The 12378-nt window shown below is 41.4% G+C and overlaps 1 protein-coding gene across 1 annotated transcript; it reads left to right on the forward strand.

Moving 5' to 3' along the window:
• Positions 1-836: 836 nt before the first annotated feature.
• On the forward strand, positions 837-1628 carry LOC146886732 (uncharacterized). The gene has a single exon (XM_085671848.1). The coding sequence runs from the start codon at positions 837-839 to the stop codon at positions 1626-1628; it is 792 nt and encodes a 263-aa protein (XP_085527974.1).
• The last annotated feature ends 10750 nt before the right edge of the window (positions 1629-12378 follow it).

The raw sequence follows: 12378 nt of genomic DNA on the forward strand, positions 1-12378 counted from the left end.
TGGGACGTCACACTTTTATGGTATCAGAGCCTTCGTTCCTAAGTGTCTGTGGGCTATGTGTTTGCTTAGCTTTCGTTGTGTCTTTCTTGTCATGTTTAGATGAGTTTCCAATCTAATCGAGTTCTGATGGTTCTTTCTGTGTGTCCAGTGTTATGGCACCCCCGCGTATCGCTCCTCCTCCACCCACTCAGGGCGATGGGCAAGATCTGGCCAGGGCGATCGAGGCCATGGCTGCTGCTTTGACTCAGCAAAGCAATGCCATGATGCAACAGCATGAGGCGGCAATGCAGCGCCAGGAAGCCTCTCTCGAGCAGCAGAACTTCATGATGCAGCAGATGGAAGCTGCTAGGCAGGCTGCAGAGGACGCTCAGAGGCAGCATGTGGATGCTCTCCGTCAGTTAGGAGAGAATGCTGCTGGTGCTCAGATGCATGGTCCTCATCCCCAACCTCCACCCCCTGAATGGAGTTTGGAAGACTTCTTAAAGCACCGCCCAGCCAAGTTTGATGGCAAGACGAGTCCCGACCAGGCGGACCAGTGGATGAAGGACATGGAGCGCATCTTTGATGCCAAGAGGTGCCCCGATGAGAGCAGGCTTGCTTTCGTTGTCTACATGCTCACCGGAGAGGCTGAGCATTGGTGGGCCAGCATGAAGCTGGTGATGGAGGAGAAACATGAGGATGTCACATGGGAAGCCTTCAAGAGGAGGTTTCTTTCGGAGTATTTTCCGGACAGCGTGAGGTACGCTAAGGAGGTAGAGTTCCTCTAGCTGACGCAGGGGAACAAGTCAGTAGCTGAGTACGTCGAGAGGTTCAAGCATCTGGGGCGTTTTTACACCATGCCGCTCGATGAGGAGTGGCGTTGCAGGAAATTTGAGAATGGTCTCAGAGGAGACATCCGCTTGATGGTAGCTCCACTGTCCATCAAGGACTTTGCGGCCTTGGTGGAAAAGGCCAGGGTTATGGAGCGCATGAAGGTGGAAGTGGAAGCCCAGCAGCCACCACAGAGGGTTAGCGGACCATCCGGGTCCAGGCCGAGAGTTGATGAAAAGAAGAAGCCGTATGCTAGGCCTCATCCACAGCCACAGGGGTCTAGAGGTTTTTCTTCCTCACCCAGCAGGATCCAGTGCCACCACTGCGGAGGACCGCATGTGAAGAGTTTCTGCCCACAACTATCCGGGTTTCGCAGATGCAACCACTGTGGCAGGGAGGGCCACTTTGGTAGAGATTGTCCCACTCTGAGGAGGACAGTTGCACGACCGTCACCACAGACTCCGAGCCAGACTTCGGGTCAGACTCAGCAGAGAAGGGGAGGCAGCAGGCCTCAGGCTACAGGCAGGGTTTTTGCGATGACCGGGTCAGAGGCAGCAGGTTCAGGTAACCTTGTGATTGGTTGTTGTGTGATATCTGGCAAGTCTTGTTGTGTGCTTTTTGATTCCGGGGCGACACACTCTTTTGTGTCAGAGTCTTGTGTGCGGGAGTTGAGTCTGCCGGTGTGTGAGCTACAGTTTGACCTCGTGGTATCTACCCCGGCATCTGGGTTGGTTAGGACTTCTTCAGTGTGTGCTAGATGTCCAGTTGAGGTAGAGGGGCGCGTATACAAAGTCAATCTTATATGCCTCCCTCTGTAAGGGCTTGATGTGATCTTAGGAATGGATTGGCTCTCTGCCAATCATGTTCTCATAGACTGTCGGGAGAAGAAGTTGTTGTTCTCAGACTCAGAGGAGCCTGAGTTATTGTCTTCTCATGGGGTTATGAAGGAAATCCAGGGCGGTGCACAGTGCTTTATGGTCTTTGCCAGGATAGAGGTTGAGAAGGAAGAGAGGATCACCGTGATACCAGTGGTCAGGGACTTTGAGGATGTGTTTCCCGAAGAGGTATCAGGTTTGCCCCCGAGGAGAGAAGTTGAGTTCTCCATAGACTTGGTACCGGGAGTCGGCCCTGTGTCGATAGCTCCTTACCGCATGGCCCCAGCAGAGTTGGTAGAGTTAAAGAAGCAGATAGAGGAATTGCTTGAGAAACAGTTTATAAGGCCGAGTGCTTCGTCGTGGGGAGCGCCTGTTTTGCTTGTGAAGAAGAAGGACGGTGGCTCAAGGTTGTGTGTGGATTATAGGCAGCTGAACAAGCTGACTATTAAAAACAAGTACCCCTTGCCGAGAATTGATGATTTGATGGATCAGCTTCATGGGGCATCAGTGTTCTCCAAGATTGATCTTCGGTCGGGTTATCATCAGATTCTGGTGAAGGCAGAAGATGTTGAGAAGACTGCTTTCAGATCCAGATACGGGCATTACGAGTATGTTGTCATGCCATTCGGTGTGACTAATGCCCCGGCTTTGTTCATGGATTACATGAACTGGATCTTCCGTCCGTTTTTAGATAAGTTTGTCGTGGTCTTCATAGACGACATTCTCATCTACTCCAGGACGCAGGAGGAACATGCCGAGCATCTAAGGATAGTGCTTAGCATTTTGAGGGAGAAGCAACTGTTTGCTAAGTTGTCCAAGTGCGACTTCTGGATGAGAGAGGTACAGTTCTTGGGGCACGTGATATCAGCTCAGGGTATAGCTGTGAATCCAGCTAAGGTAGAGGCCGTGATACAGTGGGAATGTCCCAAGTCCGTGACGGAGATTCGAAGCTTCGTGGGTTTAGCTGGCTACTATAGGAGATTTATAGAGGGGTTCTCCAAGATAGTGGCACCCTTGACCCAGCTAACCAGGAAAGACCAACCGTTTGCATGGACTGATAGATGTGAAGAGAGCTTCAGGGAGCTTAAGCAGAGGTTGACGAGTGCTCCAGTGTTGGTAATCCCGGATGTGAGTAAACCCTTTGAGGTTTACTGTGATGCCTCTCATCAGGGCCTTGGGTGTGTCTTGATGCAAGAGAGGAAGGTGGTGGCTTATGCTTCAAGGCAGTTGAAGGTTCATGAGAAGAACTACCCCACTCATGACCTAGAGTTAGCAGCGGTGGTTTTTGCTTTGAAGATGTGGAGGCACTACCTGTATGGTGCGCAGTTTCGTGTGTTTAGTGACCACAAGAGTTTGAAGTACCTCTTTGATCAAAAAGAGCTGAATATGAGGCAAAGGAGGTGGATGGAATTTCTAAAGGACTATGACTTCGAGCTTCTCTATCATCCAGGGAAAGCGAATGTGGTGGCAGACGCACTAAGTAGGAAGACAGTGCATGTGGCACACTTGATGATAAAAGAGATGGAGTTGCTAGAGAGCTTCAGAGACTTGAAGCTACAGTTTGAGTTGGAACCGGAATTCATCAGGTGTAGCACCTTGGTCATATCTAGTGACTTCTTGGGCTTAATCAGGGAGAGGCAAGCAAGGGATGTTAGTCTACAGAAGGTAAAGGAGTTACTGGGATCGGATCAGGCCAAGGAGTTTGCCTTGGGCAGTGATGGTGTGTTGAGGTTCAGAGGCAGGGTTTGTGTACCAGAGGATGTCGAGTTGAGGAAGTTGATCCTTGAGGAAGGACACAAGAGTCGTCTTAGTCTGCACCCTGGCATGACTAAGATGTACCAAGACCTCAAGGAGAACTTTTGGTGGCAGGGCATGAAAAAGGAAGTTGCATAGTTTGTATCGGCCTGTTTGACTTGTCAAAAGGCAAAGGTGGAGCATCAGAAACCTGGTGGAACGCTTCAACCCTTAGATATTCCGGTGTGGAAGTGGGATAGCATAGCCATGAATTTTGTTACCCACTTGCCTCGCACCGTGAGAGGACATAATGCTATATGGGTAGTGGTGGATCGTTTGATGAAGAGTGCTCACTTTTTGGCGGTGAATCTCAGAATGTCTATGACCAAGTTGGCCCAGCTCTACATCCGTGAGATAGTGAGACTTCATGGAGTGCCTAGTAGCATAATGTCTGACAGAGACCCCCGGTTCACTTCCAGGTTCTGGCAGGCACTGCAGGAGGCTATGGGTAGCAGGTTGAGGATGAGTTCTGCTTATCATCCTCAGACGGATGGCCAGTCAGAGAGGGTGATTCAGTCCTTGGAGGACTTGCTGAGGACTTGTATCTTGGATCACCTTGGCAGTTGGGACGAGGTGTTACCGCTGGTAGAGTTTACCTATAACAACAGTTACCAAGCGAGTATAGGGATGGCGCCTTATGAGGCTTTGTATGGGAAAAGATGTAGGACCCCTTTGTGTTGGTACCAGGACGATGAGTCAGTTTTGGTAGGACCTGAGTTGCTGCAACAGACCACAGAGAAGGTGCAGTTAGTGAGAGATAGATTGCAAGCATCTTGGAGTCGGCAGAAGGCATACGCAGACCGAAGAAGGAGACCCCTAGAGTTTGAGGCTGGGGAACATGTGTTCTTGAGGGTGACCCGAACCACTGGTGTGGGGAGGGCTATCCGCTCGAGGGAGTTGTCACCTAAGTTTTTAGGTCCGTATCAGATCTTGAGGAGGATAGGGCCCGTGGCTTATGAGGTTGCATTGCCACCCCAGTTGGCTAATCTACACCCAGTCTTTCATGTCTCACAGCTACGGAAGTATGTTTTTGACCCATCGCATGTCTTGGAGGTAGAGGATGTGCAAGTCAGGGAGAATCTCCAGGTAGTGGTACAGCCCGTGGCTATAGAGGATCGTCAAGTTAAGGAGCGGAAGGGCAGAGCCACGAGTCTTGTGAAGGTCATCTGGGACCGGAGGACAGGTGACGCAACTTGGGAGCTAGAGGAGGAGATGAGGAGTTCATATCCGCATCTGTTCTGGTAAGTCTAATTTTTCGAGGACGAAAAATTTTTGTTGTTTGGGAGATATTGTAAGCTCTTTTTTTTCAGTGTATAAAGTTTTTGGGCCTGGCCTTTTCGGAGGCCCAAGGCCAGCCCTTCAGTAGGACCCTATACCCTACATTGTCCGCTCATTTGGCTCTTGTCCCCTTTACAGAAGCAGGTTCCCCTCCCTCAAGACACTCTATCCTTCAGCAAGGTTCTGCTAGGGCACGTACCATCTTCCATCTCCAAGCTAGCCTAACCCATCCGGTACTCTTGGTAAGTCGAACTCTAGAGCTTTAGTTTAATTCCTCCCTTTTTCTTCGCTGTTGAGCGCTTTGGGTATATTAGGGTTCGACCTCCTAACCCTGTGTTGGTTTGGATCTTCATGTTTCAGCTCTACTCTTGTTCTTATAGCTGCTATACCCCATAGCTAGGGTTGGTTGCTTTTAGTACTCCAAAACAAAGGTAAGGGAAGCTAGATTCATCGATCTCGAACTATTCTTGGCTATTTTTGGTCATTTTTACGTTTATATGCGTGCATAGTGTGCTTTTGTTGGATGAAATTGAGTTGCATGTGTACTTGGGCGATGATCTGAGCCATTCTCGCCGCTACTTGTGTGCTGACAGTGGTGAGATCTGTTATTCTCGCCCAAGCGAGCTCGTCTCGCCTAGGCGAGAGTACTAGAGTGCTCACTGCCACGAGAACTCACCTAGGCGGCCCTTTCCCGTTTTGAGCGACGCAGAGTCTCGCTCAGGCGAGAAGGCCTCGCCTGAGCGAGATCTTGTGAAGCCTCCACTGTCGCGCGTCTCGCCTGGGCGAGAATTCGCTGTTTCTGTGAGGACAGCATCTCGCCTGAGTGAGAGTTCGTGAAGACCCCTCGTTGCATGTCTCGCCTGGGCGAGAGCCCGCTGTTTGAGTGAGGCCAGCGTCTCGCCTGAGCGAGTTCGCGAGAGTGGGCTATGTTTCCCTGGCTGTTTGAATGATTTGTTGCATGTACCGTTTAAATTATTCTTTCTAAATATGATGTGCGTGAATATACTTGGGTGCTTGGATTTTATGAACGAGATTGGTATGTTTGGTATGAGTGATGGCATGAATTACACATGATTATTGGGTGAAATGAGAATTAGATGTTTTGAGATAAAGATGGGGATATGGTATGAAACATGAATTTGTTGTGTGATAGGCGTAATTCCATGAGTCTCGTGGGGAGATCTCCTGGTGGCGTGTAGTGTATATATTAGGATAAGGATTCAAGTAAGGATCGCATCCCGAAACTCTAAAGGGTCAGTGAGTCTCAAGTAGAGCAAACTGACCCAAGTGGTGAGAGTAGCGGGAGGCCCTAGTCTTTGGCAGGATAATGGCCTTAGACGTTTAAAGGCTAACCTCGTGTGTGGTAGGGTGAAACCCATTGGCAATGGCTCTGCAGAGCAGTAGAGGCCACCACGAGTGCAAGCGTCCAGTGAATCTGATCCTAGTATATGTATCCGGATAATTGAGTCATAGTGTCCTGCTTGTTTGCTATAACATGATGTCCTGTGCCTATTGTGTTGCATGTTAAGGAATGTTTAAGTACTTGTCTGTTGTATCATGATAAGATCAAATTACACTAGCTTACCCTTGCATTTTTGTGTGTGTTTCTGTTATGGTTCCTCTTTTGCGATGATCACCTTCTGGTGGGAGCAGATGAGAGGGAGGCTTGAGGTGGATCCGGGGGACGCAGCGGTGCGATCTAGTTTGTCTGTCTTGATGACCTTAGGGGCAGATTCATGGCCATGGGGCCTTTTGTAATGGTTGCCCAGTGGCAACTCCTTTTGCAAAAGTGTTGGATTCTGTTAGTTTTCTTTTAGTTGTGGCATGGTTGTATGCCCAGATTTTCCTCTAAGTACTCCTATGGATGACTGTAATAGTTACTTTTCGTACGTTTCATGTTTATCTGATTGGTTATCGTTATCAAAAATTTTGTGATGCTTTATTTGGTAGAGAAATCTATTAAAATGGGATGTCACAGTTTGCCTCTCTTCTTTTTGCTTTGCATTAGAGAACAATGATGACATAGAAGAATAAATATATTTTAATATTTTTCTAATAATAACTGGTGCATTTAATAATAATGGAGTGTAGAAAGAAAACTGATAATTAGTTGCATAACCCTTATACGACCACGATAACGGTGGCAATGGGAGGTTTGTCTTCTCATCCCATATTGCATGTTTTTTAATGTGAAGATGGATTGAAATAGACAAATAAATAAATAATGGATTGAGATAGAAAAGTTTTAAATTTTTTATTTTGTCAAAAATTATACTTTTGGAGTATTAACTTGATTAAAAAATAAATTTTTTTATAAAAATATATAAAAATATTTAAATAAGTCAATAAGTACTAATAAGAAGTTTTTCTAAACTAATGAAAAAAAAAACACTATTTAAGTTATCTATAATATAAGTATAAAAGTAAATTTCGAATCATTTATATTAAACTCATCATTCGATAGTGAATTAGTTTAGGTTGAATCAGTTTTGACACAATCAAAATAAAACTCAACCTGGTTTAAATGGATTGAACTGGATCTGGTCAGATTAAATCATCAATAACTCAACCCCATGAATACCCTCTACTTATTAAAAAAAATGTTTTTAAGAAAAACAATTCCTTGATCTAGTTAAGAATTTGAGTTAAATTAATCAAGATTTAGTTTTAGATTTAATAAGTTAATGTTATGTACTAGTCGGATTGTTTGAAGTAACTGAAATATATTTTAAAATAAGATGTTTCAGTGATAATTGACATTGACATAATTCAGATATTCTAAAGTAATATTAAAGTATTTAAACTATTTTATCAATTAGTTCAATTCTTTTAAATTAATTATAAAATTTAGTTTAACTTTACAGTAGTTCAATTTATGTATTTTATCTACCTATATGTATAATTTTTTCTCCTCTTCTAAAATGACATTGTTTTAGTATTCAAGAAAGTTGAAACACAAATCTTAATAGCTACATGAACACTTGAGCTCCACAAACATTACATCTCACAATAATTCTAAATCTTACATTATCCTCTTAAATACATTTTAAACTTTAAGAGATTAAATACATTTCTTGTTCATTTAATTTTTTTCCTATGCAACAAAGTAATAGGAAGACCAGTGAGAGAAACAGGAAAATGCTACATAACATCATTACTCATTTCCTAAAGATATTGCCTTGTTCTTCCGACCAAACTACTTTAGTTCCCACATATCTTTAACCCTAAAGATAGAGGTTTGGACCACCTCACCTGAAAATAAGTAATAGGAAAAGTGAGTAGCATGCTAAAACTTCAATTGTTTGATTGGTGACAACACCTTCCATGAAGTGTTGGAATTATCCCAACACTTTAATTTCTCATATCTTTTCTGGAAACACTTTGTAAGGTCACAATCCCTTTGTTCATATTGCAATCCTTTCCAGACTGTCCAACAAAATCTTTCTTGGTGAAACATGTGTTCATTTTCTAATGCAATCATTCCACTCAATATAAAGATCTTCCTCCAATGGGGACCACAACAAAATGCGAACGTGGAAACCACATGGTTGTCGAATGATAGATTCTCTAACTTGACCAAAGTCAATGGTTCAAGCTCAATTTAACACTTTTCCCACAAATATCCAACTTCAGTGACAATCTTATTTGAAGCACCATTAGAAACTAAATATAAACTAACAAACAAAAAGTCAAACTTTTAATTTTCCATATTATGATAAACTAACCCAAATCTATCTGATCCAATTCCTGTTTAATCCCCACCCCAGGCTACCACAACTCATAATTTTTGCACAACAGGTAATAATTACATGATATTAAACTGAGCACAAACATCATTCTTCTTCATTGGTTCTAAATTCATTCATGACTTGGTTACAAGGTTGGAGAAGAGGTTGGTTTAATGCCATTAGATGATAAAGACCCCACATCTGGCTAGAGAAAATGCAAGGTCTACATATCAATTTAAGAATCAGGTCCATGTTTGATATAGCTTATTTTTTAAAGCGTAAAAAAAAACTATCTCAAGAGAGTTTGTTAAAATAAGTTATTGTTTCATCAAAATAAGTTAATGCAGACAAGCAACAACAGTTCCATTTCTAGGATTGAGTGTAGTACTAATAGTATATAAACTTGGGGAAAAAAATGTACACACTTGAAGTAACAGACTAGATAACTGAAAACCTAAATGCTTCAAGATTCTCCCAGAAAACACTAACATTTTCCACCCAGTTGACAATGCAATGACAAGCTTTTTCTCACTATATAGCAGGTCAAGGCATCTTACTTTCACTTGTCATTTAAGGTTACAAGCGATTTGAGCAATCCAGGGCTTATCTTGTCTGCAAGAACACCTGACTCTGATAGAAGGTAAGCTTTTTCCTTCATAATGCTCTGTAGTTTCTTTGACTCAAAGTCAAGCTTCGCTTGATCTGTAAATAATTACATGGTCAGTAAAAAAGTATAGCAAGCAATTTTTATTGGAAATAAGTTTTTCGATAAAAGGACTTCACTTATAGCTATAGTTCAAAGTTTGGACAATTATAATAGTAACGATCAATAAAAGAACATGAATGGAGATAGTCAGTCTCAACACAACCTATAAATTGTAATGTTGGTGTCATGTCATTTGCTTATATAAGTAAAGATTATGTATTACACAATTAAACATAAATTAATATAAAAAATAATCATAAAGTCCCATGTCAACAATTCAGATATAGTTCTACACAAAGAATAATTCTTTTAAGTGGCATTAGCATTCTGAAACCGCAACAACGCAGTAGACAAAAGCCACATTTAGGTAAAATTACATTATTTTCATTGTTGCAACAATTGCAATTACAATGACTGAAGATAACCAACGTGGGTGAACATCTAGGGAAATTTTCTGACTTTCTTTTAGTATTTTTCAAATGGTTAGAAAATAGGGTGGCCAAAAACTTGTTTCCAATATAGTATGAGCTACATGAAATGGTATTCTGGCAAACAGATCTGTTCCTGGAAACATCATCCATGTCGGCTCATAAGTGTTATGGTTGCCACAGGTGTTGCAAACCTACTAAACCAAAGGTCTTGAGCTCCTAGCAACTCCCCTCATCATTGACTCGAAAGGAGATGGAACACTGCTTGTTGTTGTTTGAGCCATTTTCCTTAATACATTATCTAGAGAAACTTAGTAAAATATTATAAAAACAACAATCATTCAGTTGAATCAAAATGGAAAAATAATGCTATTTGTTAAGGCAAAGAAAGGCAACACCGTAACTCACAGAAAGGAAAAAAAAAGCTGACTTTTTAGACATAAACAACATAATCAAATTCTTCAGCATATTCAACTCAGAAGCAAAAGACATAAATCAATGACAAGGCTGAAACTAAACACTTTACGACATTTGCATAAACGCATTAGAAATTCTCACCGGGTGCAGAGGCGATTGGACCTCGAGCTAGGGTTTTTAAAATAAGGGATTTTCGAACCTAAGGATGCAACCCACAAAGGACAAATTCAAATTGAATGCAATTGGGAGAACAACAACTTTCTTTAATATAAACACATTCTTCGGAACTGAAATAGAGTTCGATGCACGTACCCATGGTTATCAAACTCGCGAGTTGACTCGTACACCTGTACAAGTCTGCGAGTCATGACAGTGTTCACGGGTTAACTCGTATATAAACTCATTTTTTTTCAAACTCGTAGTGAACTCGGAGTAAACTCGTGGACTCGTACCAGACTCGCGAGTTCGAGAGCGAGTCACCGAATTCGAAGAACCAGACGAAATGACACAAAAACATGTTGTTGGCTTTCGGATTTTAAGCCCAAACCAAAACCCCAATGCTCCAAATCGAAAATCCAAGCGAAAACAGAGATTGAAGCCCAACTCGAAAACCCTAATCGAAGAAGAAGAGAAGATAGAACTTGAAAACATTGACCTATTTCGAAATCTCAGCTTTGGTCATTCACGTCGCAGCTCCGATCGTCTCGCACAACAACTCTGATCGCCTCGCGTGGCAGCTCCGTCGGGACGCTGGTTCAGTGGCGTCGTTGATCCCTCTTTCTCTTTTCCCTCTTTTGAAGTAATGACATACGTATATAATATATATTTCTTTGTTTTTTTATTTCATTTTTTTTTACTTTTACTAATCATTATATATATATATATATTATATATAAATTATATATCTTTCTTTGTTTTTTCATTTCATTTTTTTTCTCTGGCTTTCGTTGTTGTTCTGTTACATATATATAATATAGATGTAGTTTTGTTTTATATTTAATTTATTTTTGGTTTTCTAAAATTTAAATTATTTGGTTTTTAATTGATTGAGATTGGTTTATAATGTTCAGAAGTGAGACTGACATTCAAATTCTTGTGATCCTAATGAAGAAGATGATGTTGGAGATGATATAAGTAGATGATTGGAGTCAAAAAGTTGAAGTTATTTATGTTCTTTTTTTATTCATATTAACTTATGTGTTTGCTGAAATTTGAATTTATATAATAATCATGTTTCTTGAACTAAGTTATTTTATAATTATTGAACTATTGTTTACTATTTGCATTAATTGTGGTGATTAAATTATGAATTGGTATGATACTATATATAATTTTTTATATGAAGTAGGGGTATAGTAGATTCGTACGAGTCTACAAGTCAGGTCTACGAAGCTCTCACGAATCTACATAGACTCTCGACTCTAATAACCTTGGTTCAACCTATGGCAAAGTATGGGCCTACATCTATATGCGCATTTCATCCACCATAAAAATGGATTGGTTTTTTCTCTCTGGCATTATAGAGTGGTCTCGACTAAATGGCCATTGTATGCAAAAAGAAGGTAGCAAGTTCAGCAAGCAAGTGCGAGTAAAAATGGATTGCGAAGAGTTGCATATACCTCAGGGAAAACGTGAGAGTGTAAATATTGAAAGGAAAAATGAAAAAAAAAAGAGCAAATCGTGAGTTTCGATTCGCTGATAAAGCTCCATTGTAATATGGAGAGTTAAAGGATTCAACAACCCTGAATGTGGGATTCAAATGGCAGATGAATGAATTGAGAAAATAACAATGAAAACCTATTTTCTGATTCGGTACCAAAATGCAGACAGCAACCAATAATAGATCACGCGGTGCGGTGGACAAGAAAATGAAGAAGATGAAGGAAGAGGGAAGGAGAGATGGAGAATGATAACAAAACAGAGGCTACGGTCGAAGTGATCGTCGGTGGATTCCGGCGCCGGAGCAGAGAAAATCGCAGGCGAGAAGAAGGCGGCAGAGTGTGCGAGTGGAGATAGAGAGTGTCAATAGCTAGGGATTAGTCGAGAAATTGTGTAATGAACCACCTTCATATTTTCCCTTTTTTATTTTTATTTTTTGCAATTCCTACTTTTATTTTTCCACAAATAAAATAAATAAAAGATGTCTGGTCTCATTTTTTGCACATCATTTCCGGCCATCGATTGTGACCCAAAATTTGCTATCAACCAAACCGGTACTCGATTAACCATTTAAAATATATATATATATATATATATATATATATATATATATATATATATATATATATATAATAAAACAATAATTCTACTAAAAAAAGATTTTTTGTTTACGACTATTAAAC

The sequence above is a fragment of the Vigna unguiculata genome, chromosome 4 (assembly GCF_037176805.1).
Source record: "Vigna unguiculata cultivar grain cowpea cultivar isolate G323 ecotype 2 chromosome 4, ASM3717680v1, whole genome shotgun sequence".
Lineage (NCBI taxonomy): Eukaryota > Viridiplantae > Streptophyta > Magnoliopsida > Fabales > Fabaceae > Vigna > Vigna unguiculata.